General features: G+C 42.1%; 1 protein-coding gene and 2 pseudogenes across 3 annotated transcripts in view; 1 reads left to right on the forward strand and 2 right to left on the reverse strand.

The window, feature by feature from the left end:
- The window catches only part of LOC134339077 (uncharacterized), a 54,633-nt gene extending 41,959 nt beyond the window's left edge, over positions 1-12,674 (reverse strand). Inside the window, exons 1-3 of one of the 3 annotated variants that reach the window (XM_063035380.1) lie at positions 11,727-11,939; positions 8,369-8,467; positions 2,574-2,606 (exon numbers count right to left, since the gene is read on the reverse strand). In XM_063035380.1, coding sequence (XP_062891450.1) covers positions 2,574-2,606; positions 8,369-8,467; positions 11,727-11,730 — 136 coding nt within the window. In that variant the 5' untranslated portion in view covers positions 11,731-11,939. Of the gene's footprint in view, positions 1-2,573; positions 2,607-7,845; positions 7,902-8,368; positions 8,468-11,726 lie in introns of those variants that run through there. The other 2 variants (XM_063035379.1, XM_063035381.1) reach the window with 2 other exon arrangements.
- The window catches only part of LOC134338864 (histone H2A type 1-like), a 597,857-nt pseudogene that overhangs the window by 156,137 nt on the left and 422,518 nt on the right, over positions 1-19,202 (forward strand).
- LOC134339083 (histone H2A-like) overlaps positions 1-19,202 on the reverse strand; it is a 211,734-nt pseudogene that overhangs the window by 107,308 nt on the left and 85,224 nt on the right.

Here is a 19,202-nt window from a genome sequence, read left to right on the forward strand (position 1 = left end):
ACCCATGGAATTACGGGAAAGTTACATACGTGGATAGAGCGTTGGCTGATTGGCAGGAAACAGAGAGTGGGAATAAAGGGATCCTATTCTGGTTGGCTGCCGGTTACCAGTGGTGTTCCGCAGGGATCAGCGTTGGGGCCGCTTCTTTTTACATTGTACATCAACGATTTAGATTATGGAATAGATGGCTTTGTGGCTAAGTTTGCTGACGATACGAAGATAGGTGGAGGGGCCGGTAGTGCTGAGGAAACGGAGAGTCTGCAGAGAGACTTGGATAGATTGGAAGAATGGGCAGAGAAGTGGCAAATGAAGTACAATGTTGGAAAGTGTATGGTTATGCACTTTGGCAGAAAAAAATAAACGGGCAGACTATTATTTAAATGGGGAAAGAATTCAAAGTTCTGAGATGCAACGGGACTTGGCAGTCCTCGGACAGGATACCCTTAAAGTTAACCTCCAGGTTGAGTCAGTAGTGAAGAAGGCGAATGCAATATTGGCATTCATTTCTAGAGGAATAGAGTATAGGAGCAGGGATCTGATGTGGAGGCTCTATAAGACGCTGGTGAGACCTTACTTGGTGTACTGTGGGCAGTTTTGGTCTCCTTATTTAAGAAAGGATGTGCTGACGTTGGAGAGGGTACAGAGAAGATTCACTAGAATGATTCCGGGAATGAGAGGGTTAACATATGAGGAACGTTTGTCCGCTCTTGGACTGTATTCCTTGGAGTTTAGAAGAATGAGGGGAGACCTCATAGAAACATTTCTAATGTTAAAAGGCACGGACAGAGTGGATGTGGCAAAGTTGTTTCCCATGATGAGGGAGTCTGGTACGAGAGGGCATGACTTAAGGATTGAAGGGCGCCCTTTCAGAACAGAAATTCGAAGAAATTTTTTTAGTCAGAGGGTGGTGAATCTATGGAATTTGTTGCCACGGGCAGCAGTGGAGGCCAAGTCATTGGGTGTATTTAAGGCAGAGATTGATAGGTATCTGTGTAGCCAGGGCATCAAAGGTTATGGTGAGAAGGCAGGGGAGTGGGACCAAATAGGAGAAAATGGATCAGCTCATGATAAAATGGCGGAGCAGACTCGATGGGCCGAATGGCCTACTTCTGCTCCTTTGTCTTATGGTCTTATGGTCTTATGGATAGTAAAGGTGGCGTTGTCTCGCTCAGTATATCTGGGTTCAATTGATACATCTTCCCCCTCTTTGTACAGGAGAAATCTACTGTTCGAATCTAGACTCTTCGTTATTTCACAAGTGAAAATAATCACTTCACCAGACACATAGACTCCGTCACCACGGTCAGCTGACAGTACAGGCTTCTCCAGATGAGCTGCAAATGCAGAAAATAAATCGATTCGGACGGCGTACAACCGGCTCAGTGAAAACTTCACACCTGTTTGGCTAATATTAATACATTTTTTAAAGTTCGATGTCTCGTCTGAATTTTCTACAGATACCCTTTATTTCCGAACTCCTAACCACATCTAGCAAGTTTTCCCCGCGGTGAAGAAAACCTATCCACGTCTGTCGTAGCAATGTGCAACTATTCTGTGTTGTTTGAATGGAATATTATTATAACGTTACTTGCTTTGTTATCATGATAATCCAAACTGATGGCAGGAACACGGTTTCTCCAACTTCCAGTAATATTGATTTTTCGCCATTCCCCTTCCCTCTTCTTCAATTCCTCAATCTGGTCCCTTACCTCTTGTCGTTACATGTCTATGATTAGTCCATGATGCCCCTTCTCCTTCCCTTCTTCCTATAGTCCACTCCGCTCTCCTATCAGATTATGCTTTCTCTGGGCCTTTACATTACCTGTCATAATTTATTTAAGGATATGGCACGGAATAGGGCTTTCGGGTCCTTAGAGCTGCTATAATATTGTCACACGCATCCGTTCTGAGATAGCTCTTGCCTTGGACTTCTAAAAGCTAATCTTAACTCTACCCTGTGGATACTAACCACTACATCATTTAAAGCAATTCCAGCACCTTCCAGAGATCTTAAATTGCATAGTTCCTTTTTTCAAGTTGGTGAGAATTCCGTATCTTTTGGGCTGATGTGGAACACATATGCTAAATATGTAGACTGCAGATGTTCCAATGGACCTTGCAGATTTCTCCTCGTGTGATGTTGATGGGTTCTATATTTGCACTTGCGTTGGTTACCCTGTTATGTACTGAATGAAACTTATTGCAGAAATTGTTTCACATGTAACTGTGGAATTATAACCTCTGAATTCGAATGTCAAAAATCTTTTGCACCCAATTTGATTCTTCAAGGGGACCTTTCTTAACAATCTCTCCTTAATGAATGCACTCTGCATTTATAATGCTATCCTATAATCTTTTCTCCCTAAAATCTTTTTTTCCATAAAATAGCATTTCTATGAACTCAGCCACGGAATAGCATTTGTCTCTGGTGTTTACTCTCAATAGCGGTAGACTTTTATTAATCATATCAGAGCCATAGAAAAAATAGACAGAACAAATAATGTTGGTTTGATCACATAACCCATCGACCAAACAGTTTGATAGAACAACGGAATTCAAGAATAATCACTCACCTTGAACATTTTCACCCTGGGCCTTCACGACCACTGCAAAAGGTAAATTATAATAAGTTACATCAATTCTACATCACACCTGCATGAATCGTTCAAAGCCGCTTCACAGAAGAACCCTCCTCGTTATTCCGTGACTTCCCTTTTGCAGCTGTATCCTCCCACAAACCCCATTCCCAGTCCGCCCCATCTGTTCAAGCAGCAGCTTTGAAACTTTGACGTCTGTTTATCAAGCACTCTCTCCACTGAACATTCTTCGCCCCACAGATCAGAATCATGACGGAAACAGAAAGACCGGTGTGTGGTTAGAAACAGCTCTCGCTTATCGGCATTCAGTTATTCCATGGCCGCGCTCTTTTCTCAGGGTCACCATTTCTCCGAAACCACATCATTATGTAATTCGCTGGAGCCGATCATCTGCTAACATAATGAATAGAAGTCGAGGGCAGGGACAACAAAACAAAATACGCACACGGTCATGGTCAGTCGAATCCCATTCTTGCCTACAGATGATGTCACAACACACGCAAACATTAATAACACAAAGATTCCCGCTACTTACCAGCGATGTAACTGATAATTTGAAATATTTCTTAGAAGGAGAATTCGGTGATGACGTATATCACCTGTATACATTGAAAGCCTCTCCGTATGTATGTATGTACCTATCTATCTATCTATCTATCTTTCCATCTATCTGTCTATCTGTTTGCCTATCTATCCATCTATGTCTCTCTCTCTCTCTTTCTCTCTCTCTCTACCTACCTACCTACCTACCTACCTATCTCTCTGTCTATCGATCCGTCCATCTATCTGTCTCTCTCTGCCTCCCTAATTATCTATCTATCTCCATCTCTATCTCCCTGGTTGATTATGGTTTATCAACCCGAATAAATTTTCTTTGAAATGCCTCATTACGTGATGAGGATCTAAACGAAGACTATGAAGCGCAAATTTGTAATTGCAGGAAGCGTAACGAATATTTACTTCAGTTTCTTCGGAATAATCATCTCCGGTTGCGCTGTGAGAGCAAAAGTTTTTAGAAACATAGAATCTTTCATAGATTCTTATAGCAGGTTAGTTTTAGATTTTGTACATACCTCACTCGGTCGCTACCTCACCGCCAACCTTCCTTGTAGCGCATTTATACAAGCGGTTCTGCATGCTCTCTGGGAGAGCTGGAGCAAGTGAAACGGCGAAGCGAGGAGAAGAAAGGAAAGTGTTAATCAGATTGACAGTAAGGCGGTAATTTATTTAATCAGAGGTGGGAGCTTGTATTTGCTGAAAATGTACCTTTCTTAGAAACAGCAACTGGGTATTTTAGTCAAATCACATTCCTCAACAAATATTAAATGCAGAAGATTAACAAGTAACTATTGTACAGCTTCAGCATTGTTCGTGTTAACTACATTTATCTTCCCTGTTCTGTATAATGGCCTCTTTCAATTAGTAACGTCGCAGATACTGAATAGGTTACATGCAAAGATTTAGAAAAGACAATTTGTGCAAACGGCCGTTGTGCAGTACTGAACCTCATTTCAGAAGTGCACGAACCCGTGACTCATCTGCAGGGAGCAGGGAAGTGAAAGCAATGATTGACATTGCTTGCAGATAATTTGAAAGTACATTATTTACATCCCTGGGAGTAAGTTTGTTGCCTTTCCTGAGATTGCTGTGTGACTGAAAATGATGGAAATAAACTCTGGGGGTGAATTAATTTTCTCTACCGCATTCTCTTCGCACGACACTTCCTTCTTCTCTTCACTGCATCCATCAACCTGTCTTTCTTTCTTCCTTTCTTCCATTCCTCCTTTTTCTGCCTCTGTCTCTCTCTTTCTTTTTTTCATTTTTTTCATACTTCATTCTTTCTCTCTCTTCCTTTGTTGTTCATCCTTCTTTCTCTATTTTCATTTTTCTCTCTTCCTTGGTTTTCTATTCTTTTCTTCTCATCCCATTCATCCCAAAACACTTTACCCATGAGAGGATTTCATTTTGTTGAATTACCGGAGCATCTGGAATTTTGAATGGAAATAATTTGTTCGTTGTCTAAAAGATAACTGGTGATTTCAGTCGGTCGGTGTGACACTACGTTTTCCGAAAGAGCCTGGTTTCATACCTCTCTGCTGATCTATATCTCGGTGAGGCGCGCAAGCAGACGTAGAAAGGAAGTGAATTCAGATGCGCTTTAGGGTATACCAATCTATTAGAGCTATTTCACGTGTTGTGGATTATCACATAAATCCTCTGGATGACACACAGGGAATAAAAAAGCAACGGTAAAATTTTAAGGAAAAACAAAACTTTCAACTGACTTTTTTTTTATCTGTAATGTTCATTCCGAAAGCTGTGATTACGGCAATTAGTGGCTTTATCTACGTCGTTCTGATACAAAGGAGACTGCGCCACAGCAAGAAGGTTTCACAGAACAATCAACCAAAAACTATTTTCAGAAATATTCGCTATCTGTCTGTAATGTATATTCGTCACTGTGTCAATTGCTAGACACAAGGGAAGACGGTTGCACACATTAGCCTCCTGCTACCATTGTTCATTTCACAGAACTGAACATGGGGACAACATTTCTGTCAGATAATTTTTCAGTAAATTTCACCTCTTCGGCCATGTTCAGGCAGCTCCAGTTAAAGAGATCTGCTGTTTGCTGGACTTTACTCCTATGCGCTACTGGCCTCCGCCTATGAACCACTCATTGGTTTATCGCTACTGTGGCATTTCCACAGTTGAATTAGTCAATAATCATCTTAATACCCATCCGGCAGAATTACAACTGTATCAACAAACTATCAAGCGATAGTTTTACTTTTTTTAGATGAAGATTTCCGATGCAGTCTATCCCTGGTGATGCAGTAGAGAGTTGCATTAATATGGAAACCGAACTATTTTCGAATTTATAGTTTATATATCTTTTATATTTTCTTACCCCTTACGGGTGGAGTTTATGTGTATTTTTCTCTCCATCTTGGATCCCCTAGCAGAAGCCCAGGACCTTGAGGTTTCGGCGCAGTATCCTTGCTGTTCTTAGTAGTGTTTTCTTCTGGACCGAGATCTCAGATATTGTTCCCGGGATTTGGTGGAGCGACTCTCCTTGTCCAGGCGGCACAGCTCCAAGTGCTCCTATCACCACCGGGATTAGTCTGGCTATAACCTTCCACACCCTTTCTGTCTTCTCTTTCAACCCCTGGTATTTCTCCAACTTCTCACATTCTTTCATCCTGATGTGACTGTCATTCGGGATTGCATATCTACTACTATTGCATTCTTCTGTTCCCAGTACCTGCTTGGCGAGCACCTGCTTATCAGTCGGTATTTGAAAGTCCCACATAATCTTAGTTCTGTCATTCTGCACGACATTCTGGGTATTTGCCATTTGGACGTGGTAGTGTCCACTTCCTGCTGATTGGTTCTGCAGTTCAGTATGTGCTGTCCCCGCTTCCATCTTCCATCCTGCTACTACGTACTGGCTGGTTTCAGCGGATTCCTTGCACAGTCTGCATCTGAGGTCATGTCTGGAGTGAAAGACTTCTGCTTCTAATGCTCTTGTGCACAGCGCCTGTTTTTGTGCAGCCATAAGCAGTGTCTCTGTTTCATCCCTTAGGCCTGGCATTTCCAGTCATTAGTAGGACTTTCATATGTCATCCACCTCTGGTATCTGGCGACTGTACATCCCGTGGGGTGGCTCGTCCTGCCATGTCCTCTGGTCCTCTGGCTCACTTCACTTACACCCATGTCTGCTGCCTGCTGTCTGAGGTATTCTCCTAGCAGGTCGTCCATCGGAGCCATTTCCCAGACATCTTCATAGATGTTTCGCATTTCTTTCAGAGCCGTGGCTTTCACACTTCCATTTTCCCTCCCTACTTTATCCCGGGAGGAGTACATTTGCTCGATGTTGGACTTCCAAAGAAATCCTCCATTTACAGCTACCAGTTTCTCTCTCTCTCTCTCTCTCTCTCTCCCTCTCTCTCTCTCTCTATCCCCCTCATAATTTTAAATACCTCCAACAAGCCCTCTCTCAACCTTCTACGTTCCAAAGAATGAAGACCCAACCTGTTTAAACTATCTCTGTAACTTATGTGATGAAACCCAGGTAAAATTCTGGTAAACCTTCTGTGTACTCTCTCTAATTTGTTGACATCTTTCCTATAATTCGGTGACAAAACTGTACACAATACTCCAAATTTGGCCTCACCAATGCCTTGTACAATTTCAACATTACATCCCAACTCTTATACTCTATGCTCTGATTTATAAAGGCAAGCATACCAAAAGCTTTCTTCACCACCCTATCCACATGAGATTCCACCTTCAGGGAACTATTCACCATTATTCCTAAATCTCTCTGTTCTGCTGCATTCTTTAATGCCCTACCATTTACCAAGTATGTCCTATTTTGATTATTCCTGCCAAAAAATAGCATCTCACATTTGTCAGCATTAAACTCCATCTGCCATCTCTCAGTCCACTATTCTAACTGGCCTAAATCTCTCTGCAAGATTGAAAACCTACTTCATTGTCCACAACTCCACCTATCTTACTATCATCTGCATACTTACTCATCCGATTTACCATCCCATCATCCAGATCATTAACGTATATGTCAAACATCATTGGACCGAGTACAGATCCCTGAGGCGCACCACTAGTCACCGGGCCTCCAATCTGACAAACAATTATCCTCCACATTCCCATGTACATATAAAATGTTCTCGGCATCTTTCATAAAATACATAAATGAGGTAGAATAGAAGGTGGAAAGGCTAGCAGAATGTTTGTAGTCGTCGTTGTAAGACCATTAATTCTGCATTGATCGGTGAAAGTAAAGTGTTGGAACGGGAACGTGGTTTCAGCTCAGATACACATCACGCCGGATGAATAGGGGCAAGTGTGTATTTCAGCACTTTGTTTGCAAAGTACCAGTAAAACAAATGCACATATTTTGCAGTATAATTACTGAAAGCAACTGAATAATAGGGTTTGTAGATGAACAGGGCAGCAGATGAATTTGCAGGAGAAACAGCAGCAGTAATGTATCAAGTTTAAATGAAGCCACATGATTACGCTTTTAAGGAGTAAACCCGAAATTATTATTATTATTATTATTATTATTATCATTATTATTATTAAGATATGCACTGTGAAAATGACTGTTTCAGATACAAAGTTAAAAGAACTGGATGTCATAAAGTAAAGAGGCAGTTTTAAACAAAAATAACAGTAATTCAGAGAAAGAGGAACATGTCGCCACAAGGCACGAACTTACACAGAACCCAGCAAAATATAGAGTAAACTGTTCGCCGACATTGGGAAACATCTTGCACCTTTTCTTCCTGTTTGAGCTCCATACATGCACATTTTCAGCCATCAAACATCAATTGCACAGGGGAAAATTTTAACAGTGTTTTCCAATCCATATTTTAGGATTTCGTTTCGCCGCTAAGTATCCCTCAGTATTTTCTCTTGCAGTAAATAGTAGTTTTTTTCTTTAAATTCAGTACAGAAACACAATTGCAAAACAACAGCAACGCTGATATAGACGAGCAAAATAAAACTGAAGTAGGTAAACGTATCAATATTGCAGAAAAAAACCCAACAGCTTTAAAAAACCTGTTCGCGGAGCAGCATTTGGAGGAATTCCATAAATTTGTATCGAAATGTTGGTTACTTCCCTAGTTTCCAGTACTACGATAGTTTACGCCGAGCGTTTAGCCGACGCACTCCGACTATCAGGGTAAGTTGCCGGTGCTGAATGCATCCGTTCAAATATAGATAGTTTCACGACTCACCAAGTAACAGCAACAAAATGGCGGTGATCATGATCGATTTTGTCCTGCTCGGACTCATCATCGTCCTGCGCGGAGAAGAGTCTGAGACGGTTGTTATTTCTAGGAATGGTTAAGAATATGACTGCATCAGGGAGGAGCTGAAAGGAACACGTGACATAGGACAGAACACGTGGGAGCAGAATTAGACAATTCGGTGAATTGAGTCTGCTCCACCATTCCATACCGGGTGATTTATCAAACCTCTTAAAACATTCTCCTACTTTCTCCGCGGAACCTTTGATTTAGTTACTGAGCAAGAACCAATCAACATCCAATTTAAATATACACAATATCATGGCCGCCTCAACTATGTCAAGCAATGAATTCAACAGAGTCGCCACTCTGTTGTTAAGGAAATTGCTGCTGATCTCCGTTCTAATAGATGGATACACAATTGACCCCAAAGGAAATAACAACGTGACAGTAGCATTGCAAGTGCACAGATATATAGAAATATTAGAAGGCAAGTAAAAATAATTTAAAAAAAACAAGTTACCTCAAACAGTCTAACAGGAAGGAAATCATCACTTCCTCTGCTCTTGGTTGACACTAATAGCCGAGGTAAGAATGACCTCATAGCGCTCTTTGAAGCAAGGCACTTGTAGCAGTCTATTACTAAAACTGACCATCTGTTCAGCCAAAGTGGCACGCGGAAGTGAGAAACATTGTCCAGAATTGCTAGGATTTGCCGTAGAGTCATTTGTTCTACCACAGGCTCCAGTGTGTCCAGTGTGACGCCTATAACAGATCCAGCTTTTCTAATCCGTTTGTTGAGCCTGTTGGTATCACACATGCTGATGCCATTGCCCCAACACCCCACACATAGAAGGTTGTACTGTCAACAGCACGCTGGTAGAACATGTGAAGGAGTGGCTAGCATACTCCAAAGGATACCCATCTATCGGAAGTAGAGTGGACTCTGGCCCTTCCTGCACACAGCGTCAGTATTGGTGCTTCACTCACGTCTGTAAACCAGGTGAACACCGAGGTACTTGTAGATCCTCACCGCATACAAAGGCATGAGAGGGGAACTGGCCAAGTTTATCTGTAAAGGGACGCTAGCAGGAAGGATAGAAGAACAGAAATGGCTGGAGTTTCTGCGAAAAATGCGGGAAATGTAGGACAGATATATTCCAAATACGAAGAATGTTTGAGAAGTGCAGTCAGAGCCAAAGTAAAAGCAAAAGAGAGGGCATACAACGAAACCAAAGCTAGTAGAAAGATAGCGGATTGGGAAGCTTTTAAAAACTTGCAGAAGGAAGCTAAGAAGATCAGTAGGAAGGCAAGGATGGATTATGGAAGGAAGCTGGCGACTAATATCAAAGAATATACGAAAACCTTTTTCATAGAAAGGATAAAAGAGATTTTAGGGTAGATATAGGACCAATAGGAAATATCGCTGGAGAAAAGCAGAGGTAGTAAAGGAATTGGATATGTATTTTGCATCAGTCTTCACAGTGGAAGACATTTGCAGTGTACTGCACATTCAAGAGTGTCGGGGAAGTGAAGTATATACAGTAAAAAATAGGACTGAGAAGGTGTTCAGGAAGCTTATCAGTAATAGGGTGGATAAATCTCCTAGAATTGATGGAATGCACCCTCGGGTTCTGAAGGATGTAGCTGGAGAGATTGCGGAGGCATTGAAGATGGTCTTTCAAGAACCGGTAGATTCTGGCATAGTACCGGATGACTGGAAAATTGTCACCTGTTACTCCGCTATTTAAGAAGGGTGGGAGGCAACAGAAAGGAATCTATAGACCTGTTTGCCTGACATCAGTGGTTGGAAAGTTGTTGTCATCGATAGTTAGGGATGAGATTACGGAATATCTGGAGGCACATGACAAGATAGTCCAAAGCCTGCATGGTTTCCTGTAATTAAAATCCAGTTTGAATAACCTACTGCAATCGTTTGAGGAAATTACAAGCAGGATAGTCAAAGGAGATGCAGTGGATGTGGTGTAATTAGACTTTCAGAAGGGCTTTGAGAAGGCACCGCACAGGAGGTTGTTTAGCAAGATAAGAACCCATGGAAATACAGGAAAGTTACTAGCATAGGTGGAGCATTGGGTGATCGGCAGAAGCAGGGAGTTGGAATAAAGGGATCCTATACTGGCTGCTGTCAGTTACCAGCGGAGTTCCACAGGGATTTGTGTTGGGACCGCTGTTCTTTATGATGTATCACAATGATTTGGACTATGGGATTTATGGATATGTGGTTAAATATGCCGATGATACAAAGATAGGTAGAGGAGCGGATAGTGCTGAGGAAACAGAGAGCCTGCAGAGAGACTTAAATAGATTAGAGGAATGGACAAAGAACAGGTAAATGAAATACAGTTTCGAAAGTGTAAGGTCATGCACTTTGGTGGAAGAAATAAACGGGTAGTCTATTATTTAGATGGAAAGAGAATTGAAAACGTAGAGATATAAAGGGTCTTGGGAGTCCTTGTGCAGGATACCCTAAAGGTTAACCTCCAGGTTGAGTCGCTGGTGAAGAAAGTGAATGCAATGTTGGCATTCTTTGCTGGAGGTATAGAATAGAAGAGCTGGGATGTTGAGGCTCTATCAGGCACTCGTGAACAATGTTTCCTCTAATTTTGAGTAGTCAGTGTCCGCAAACCTCTTAGGTTGTGCAAATATTTTTCCTGTGACAAAAGTATATGCGCACTGAATGCACACATGGGACAGTCTATGTAGGTATACAAAATATTTGACCTTAAACTGTACAGAATAACAACAAAATAATATGCATTTTTAAGTCACAGACAAAAAAGTGCTGGTGAACACAGCAGGCCAGGCGGCATCTACTTGAAGAGGTACAGTCGACGTTTCGGGCCGAGACCCTTCGTCAGGACTAACTGAAAGAAGAGATCAAAAGAGATTTGAAAGTGGAAGTGGGAGGGGCAGGGGGAGATCCGAAATGATAGGAGAAGACAGGAGGGGAGGAATGGAGCTAAGAGCTAGAAAGTTGATTGGCAAAAGGGATACGAGGCTGGAGAAGGGAGAGGATCATGGGACGGGAAGCCTAGGGAGAAAGAAAGGTGGGGGTGAAGCCCAGAGAATGGACAAGGAATTATAGTGAGAGGGAAAGAGGGAGAAAGAAGAGAGAAAAAAGGGGAAAGAAAATAATCATACTTATGATACCAATAAATAAATAAATAACTAAATAAACAAACAAGGGATGGGGTACGAAGGGGAGGAGGGGCATTAATGGAAGCTAGAGAAGTCAATGTTCATGTCATCAGGTTGGAGATATTTTATTTTTATCATATTTAAGTCACTCAGTTATTTTTTTCTCTGTCCTGTCTTTGGCACTTACCCATTCTTTGGAAACTCTATCTCGACTAATAGAACTTCCATCCCATTGATAGCATTTGATTCCCATTAATATATCCAAATGATATTCACCTAAACGGTTTCTCAGCTTGTCTTTGAGTTGATTCATTAGGCTAAAACCTCGCTCATAGTCCGTACGAGACGCAAGAAAGGTTCTGCCAGCGTCCATCAACTGTGCAAGGTCGCAAAACTGTTCATTTTGAAGTACAAATGCCACCATTTGAGCAAAATTTTAAATAAGATTGGATTTAATTTTTTCTTGCACGGAAAAGTTGATCTTATTAAACTGTCTAGCTATTACAACATTTTCAGCTAGAAAATCACGATATTTCAGACATAAGGCATTAAATTGTTCATCGCCAAATGTGAAGTCACAATCTGCAATTGCCGAGACATCAAAAGCTGACCATTCTTGTACCTCAACTTTGATCTACTCTGGGTTTGATCGTTTTCGCTGTCGCTCATCTGATCTCAACCATAACATGCGTAGCCCTCCTGTGATGGGTAATGACAGGTTTTGTTGCCTGAGCTTTTGTACACCATCCAAATGCGATTTACTTGCCAAATAACGCTTCAAAAAGTAAAGTTTCCAAATGTCACCCACTTCTTTCCACTAGCAAATTCTCCAGCAACTTTCGCATCACGACAATACAAGCAGATAACTCCAGTGTCCAAATCATACATAAATATTTCTCGTAGCTGAACCTTCATGACCCCATGAGCTTTCGGTGCAACAGTTTCTACTATCCTGTTAAGCCATTCAACTTTAAATAAATTTGTAGTTCTTTTGCGCTTCACGCAAGTCGCTTCTTTTGTATTTGACATAATAAATCAATATTTTTTCCAAAAGAAAACTTAGTAAGCTATCTACAGGATTTCAAACAGATCTTTGTAAACTTTACGATATAAACACTCTCCGCCAAACATGGCTGCCGCCGTGTTGCAGCTGTACAAACCGGAACAGGATAGGTGAGGTGACGTAAATTACTGACGTGCATTGTGGTATTTGAAAAACCGACTAACTAGTTAACAGAAACAGTTAGCTAAAAGATTATATTCAATAAGTATAATTATTAACTACTACATTATTTTAGGTAACTAACCTTTTGTGCGCACATTAATTACTTTTGTGCGCTGGTTGAAAAACTTGTGTGCGCGCGCACAACTTCGAGGGAACTATGCTCGTGAGACCCCACTTGGAGTATTGCGTGAAGTTTTGGTTTCCATATTTTAGAAAGGATATATTGACATTGGAGAAGGTTCAGAGAAGATTCATGAGAATGATTTCGGGAATGATTTCAGGCAAAAATAAAAGCAAAAGAAACGGCGTACAAGGAAGCAAAAATTAGTGGGAAAAATGAGGACTGGAAGACCTTTAAAAACTTACAGAAAGAAACTAAGAAAGTCATTAGGAAAGAAAAGATGAATTATGAAATGAAGTTAGCGATTAACATAAAAAAGGATACTAAGAGTTATTTTTAAATATATGAAGAGTAAAAGAGTGACAAGGGTAGATATGGGACCGATTGAAAATGATGCTGGAGTAATTATAATGGATAACAAAGAGATAGCGGAGGATCTGAATGAGTATTTTGCATCAGTATTCACAGTGGAAGACATGAGCAATATACCTGATAGCCAGAGGTATCAGGGAATAGAATTAGGTACAGTCAAGATAACTAGAGAGAAGTGCTTGGGAAGCAAAGTGGACTGAGAATAGATAAGTCACCCGGCCCGGATGAGGTGCACCCAAGGGTTCTGAAGGAGGTGGCTTTGGAGATTGTGGAAGCATTGGAAATGATCTTCCAGAAATCAATAGACTCTGGCATGGTTCCGGAGGACTGGAAGGTCGCAAATGTAGTTCCGCAATTTAAGAAAGGAAGGCGGCAGCAAAAAGAAAATTACAGACCTATTAGTCTGACATCGGTGCTTGGAAAGATATTGGAGTCAATCCTCAAGGACGAGGTTATGAAATACCTCGAGGTGCATGACAAGATAGGCCGAAATCAACATGGTTTCATGAAGGGAAGATCCTGCCTTACCAATTTATTGGAATTTCTTGAGGTAATCTCGAATAAGATTGACAAGGGAGAGGCTGTGGATGTTGTGTAGTTGGATTTTCAAAAGGCCTTCGATAAGGTGCCGCATATGAGGCTGCTTAATAAGATGAGATCCCATGGAATTATAGGAAAGATATTGAAATGAGTGGAGCATTGGCTGATAGGCAGAAAACAAAGGGTGGGAATAAAGGGATCCTACTCTGATTGGTTGCCGGTTACTAGTGGTGTTCCGCAGGGGTCGGTGTTGGGCCCGCTTCTTTTTACGATGTATATCGATGATTTGGATTATGGATTAAGTGGTTTTGTGGACAAGTTTGTGGATGACACCAAGATAGGTGGAGGAGCAGGAAATGTTGAAGAAACGGAAAGGTTGCAGAGAGAATTAGTCAGTTTAGGAGAATGGGCAAAGAAATGGCAGATGAGATACAACGTTGACAAATGTACGGTTGTACATTTCGCAAGAAGAAATAATCGGGCAGATTATTATTTAGATGGGGAGAAAATTCAAAAATCTAAAGTGCAAAGGGACTTGGGGGTCGTCGTGCAGGATACCCTAAAGGTTAACCACCAAGTTGGATTGGCGGTAAGGAACGCGAATGTTATGTTGGCATTCATTTCAAGAGGAATAGTGTATAAGAGTAAGGAGGTGTTGATGAGGCTCTATGGGTCATTAGTGAGACCTCATTTAGAATACTGTGTGCAGTTATGGGCCCCCTATCTTAGAAAGGATATACTGATGTTGGAGAGAATTCAGAGAAGATTTACAAGGATGATTCCTGGAATGCAGGGGCTAACATATGAGGAGCGTCTGTCGGCCTTGGATAGTATTCATTAGAGTATAGAAGAATGAGAGGGGATCTCATAAGAACGTTTCGAATGTTGAAAGGGTTGGACAGAGTAGATGTGGAAAGGTTGCTTCCCTTGGTGGGTGAGTCCAGGACAAGAGGCTATAGTCTTAGAATTAGAGGGTACCCAGTTAAAACAGAGATGAGGAGAAATTTTTGTAGCCAGAGGGTCGTGGATTTGTGAAATTCGTTGCCACATATGGCTGTGGAGGCCCGATCATTGAGGGCGTTTAAGGAGGAGATTAACAGGTATCTAATTAGTCAGGGCATCAAGGGATATGGGGAAAAAGCCAGAAATTCGAACTAGATGGGTGAATAGTTTAGCTCATGGGGGAGCTGCGGAGCAGACTAGATGGGCCGAATGGCCTACTTCTGCTCCTTTGTCTTGTGATCTTGTGATCTTTTGAATGAAAGGGTTACCGTATAAGGAAAATCTGGTAGCTCTTGGGCTGTAGACTCTAGAGTTCTGGATAATGAGGGGGATCTCATAGAAACATTCCCAATGTCAAAAGGCCTAAACGGTTGATATATGGCAAAGTTATTTCCCATGGTTGGGGATGTCTATGACGAAAGGGCACAAATTCAAGACCGCAGGACGTCCATTTAGAAAAGCGTAGCGGAGAAATTACTTCAGTCAGAGGGTGATAATTCTGTAGAATTTGTTGCCACGCACGGCTCTGGAGGCCGACTCATTGGGTAGATTTACGGCAGAGATCGATACTGTATGTTCTTGATTTGCCAGGTCATCAAATTGTATGGGGAGAAGGCAGGTGAGTTGAGATGACTGGAAATGGGATGATTGGATCAGCCATAATTGAATGCCGGAGCAGATTCGATGGGCCGAATGGCCTGATGCTGCTCCTATATCTTATGGTCTTATGGTCTTATGGTCATCCACGTCCCCACCATCAACATTAACAAGGAGCAGTGCAAGTTTAGACTTCCTTCAGTCCATCACCATCTCTTTTGTCTCACTGATATTGAGATGCAGTTGATCCAACTTGCCCCATTTAACAACGTCTCCACCAGTATTCTGCCTCCCGTCTTCCCTTTATATACCCAAATTTTTGCGAAGTCATTACAAAATCTCTGAAGATAACATGACTCACTGTTGTATCCAAAGTCTGAGCTATACAAGGGTAAACAGGAAGGTAGGAAGGTAGCCAACATATTCCTCTGTGGGGCCATGTGCTGCTTATAGCCATATCTGACATCCAGCTCTAAAGCCGCACAGACTGTGGTCTGCCAGTGATTATCCAGGATGCAATAGAAGTGTCAACCTACACTGAATGGAGCTTTTCCCACCAGCAACGAAAGCTGTATGGTATTGAAGGTACTTGAGAAATTAAAAAAAAAGCAAGATTCTCACAGTGCTGCCGTGCTTATCCAAAATGGAGCCGGCTCTGCTCAGTAAGTAGGTGACACCACCGTCGACTTCAGTGTTTTCAAGGCTGGCAAATCGCAGGGGATCTAGGGCTGAACTGACGAGGGTTCGGAAGTGAGCCAAGACCAGCACCTCTAGTGTATGCATGATGTGTGAGGTTAGGGCGTCTGGACGGTAGTCATTGAAAATTTTCGGTTGGCCTCTCTTGGGTACTAGGACCACACATGAAGTTTTCCACAGTCAAGACACTTTCCAAGCAGAGACTCAAATCGGAAACTGACCATATGCACAACGTGGCGACAATGGAAGGAAATAATCCTGCAGCCTGTTGGGATTCTTCCTCATCCTCCACACTCTGGTTCTTTCGATCAATTATGTGTTCTTCCTGCCGGTTCTACTTCTCACCTCTTCCCTTTATTCCACAGTCCTAGTGGAATCTGATATAGCATATCAGATTCCAGCTTCTTCAGCCCTATTACACTTCAATCTACAACCTGCGGGCTTCTTTCGTCATTATCGTTCTTTCTCCCCCACTTCTGACACCTGTTCCCCTTTCACTTGGATTCACTTGTCAGCAGTTTTGCTTCACACTGGCCTCAACATATTTTTTTTTCACTGGTATCCCTCACCCCACATTTTTTCTCGCACCCTAAAGGGTCTTGACCCAAAATGTCGACTGTCTATTTATTTCTTTCCAAGACACAATACATGCTCGAGGAACTCAGCACACCCTGCCGCATCTAAGGAACAGAACAAACTGTCGACGTTGCTGTCCGAGGCCTTTCATTTTCCAGCATTTTGTGCATGTTTTGCCTGGATTTCCCGCACTTGCAGACTTTCTCGTCTTTGTCTATTCCCTCCATTGATGCTGCCTGGCCCGCAGTGTTCATGCAGGATGTTGTGTATTTTTCCCTCAGTGCTCGTCACCGCTGGAAAAAGCCCAAATCCGAAAATTTCAAAGTAAATGTTAGTATCAAAATACTTATATATCTCCATATACTACCCTGAGATTCATTTTCTGACGGACATTCAAAGTAAATTAAATAAAAACACGTAATGCAGTCAGCAAGTAAACTGCACACAACGAAGCACGGCAAACAAACAATTTGCAAAAGACAACCGACTGTACACCTCACTATCAGGTGTGCCAGACGAGGGTCACCAGTTGAACAAAAGCAAATGGTAAGCCGCAACTGCACGTTAGTGGAAGGAGATTTCACTTAGTACCCAATGGGCGAAAAAAAAAACAAAAGATGCCCAAAAGTTGTGAAGAATAGAAGTATTTACAAACAGGCAAATGAAATAAAACTTGTATGTACACAAATTTACAAATATATGGAAGATTTCTCGACGAAGCACTTTGCTGTTAACTTTCCAATGTATTATTCACCAACCGTCAGATTCACCCGCTCGGCAAAACTAAACTGAGAGAATATATTTGCCTACGTAGGTTGTAGTGCCTGCTCCTACTAATCCAGGAATTATTTTAGGATGTCCAAACTGTCCCTTGGGTATTTTGGGGCCGGTCTGCTGTCTACAAACCGATGTAACACAGCCAGTGAAAATAAATGGAACTATTTGGAATGCTCGTGTCTAGAATCCTTCTTTTGATGAGCTATAGACCCGTAGACCAGCAAGCTGGCAAACTGAGGGATAAAACGGCGAAACCACCGATTAACCCCAGGAAGGGCAGGACCTGCTGCTTCGCGTGGGGCCGAGGACTATTTGTGATGGCCACGACCTTGTCGACTAGCGACTGAACTAGTCCTTGCCGACGCTGTTAGCCTTGGTACCTTGTCCGAGCGCGGGCCCACTTTATTTGACATCTTCACCCCGCTGTGTGCGCTTATCCCGAAGCAATTATAATCTCGTCAGAGTGTCCTATAATAATATAGCACAGAACGAGCCCCTTGGCCTACTCGAAGGTGCGGAGGGATAAATCTCTCCATTCTTGTCCCATCAGACTATACTGTCTTTGTAAAGATTTCTTCGGATGCAGAGCACTGACTGACGTTTAAAATGTTAATTGTAGCCGATTGCAGAACTTGCTTTGGCATCTCAATACATGTTACCATTCTGGTCCATTCATAAACCTCTACAAGGTCACTCCTCATTCTCCTAAGCTTCCTGGTGAACATTCCCAACCGATCCAGTCGCCTTTCATAATTGAATGCATCCGGTCTGGGTAACATCCTCGTGAAGATTCTCTTCCATCGTTCCAGCTTTGTGACATTTTTCAGAATTTCGGAGTTCAGGGCAGAAATATATTGCAAGTAGACCGGAATGAGTTATGGTAGGTGTAGTTAAATTAAATTAAAAATTAATCACATATCGTCATTTTATATCCACGTGCACCATATCTGTTGAACCGGATGCAGCAATAACAAAGCATATTGTCGTAGAAAACGACGATGCCGGTGCTTCAAGAATTGAGAAATCCCGTCATCTAACGATAATGATTATTCACTACAGCGAATGTTGACACGCATGCAGTGCTAATATGTCAGAAATGTTCAGCGTGTCTGTCATGCATAATCCATGACTAAGAAAAAAATGGGGTCAAATACTGCAACACAAAACAAAAGCAGGAGGTGCAGGAACACTCAGTGGGTCACGGGGAGTTACAGTTCGAAGGTCTTCCGTCAGAGCAGGGAAGGACAACTGAATAATTTTTAACAGAATTGCAGACGGTAGGGATGCCTAAGACGAGCATGATCTCTGTCCTGGGGTGATAAATAATTACGTATGGATAATGTGCTGTGTGCGATAGGGTAACTGGGGTTTGGAAACTGGTTGAGTATTTCCTTGTAAAAGAGCAAGCAGTCAACGTTTTAGGCCGAGACCCTTCATCAGGATTGGAAAAAGAAATGAGGTTAGAGCAGGAAAGGTAGGAGAAGAGAAAGAAGTACTAGGTGATATGTGAAACTGGGAGAGGGGGAGGGGCGAAGTAAAGAGCTGGGAAGTTGATGGGTGAAATGGATAAGGGGCCAGTGAATGGGGATTATGATAGGAGAGGGCAGAAAAACACGGAAGAAAGGGAAGAGGAAGAGCAACACAGGGAGGGGATAGGCAGGTAAGGTTATAAGGTGAAAGAGGGAAACGGGATAGGAATTCAGAAGGGGGTGTGGCTGGTGTGTGACAGTTACGGGGAGTTCGAGAAATCGATGATC

The sequence above is a fragment of the Mobula hypostoma genome, chromosome 28 (assembly GCF_963921235.1).
Source record: "Mobula hypostoma chromosome 28, sMobHyp1.1, whole genome shotgun sequence".
NCBI classification, from domain to species: Eukaryota; Metazoa; Chordata; class Chondrichthyes; order Myliobatiformes; family Myliobatidae; genus Mobula; species Mobula hypostoma.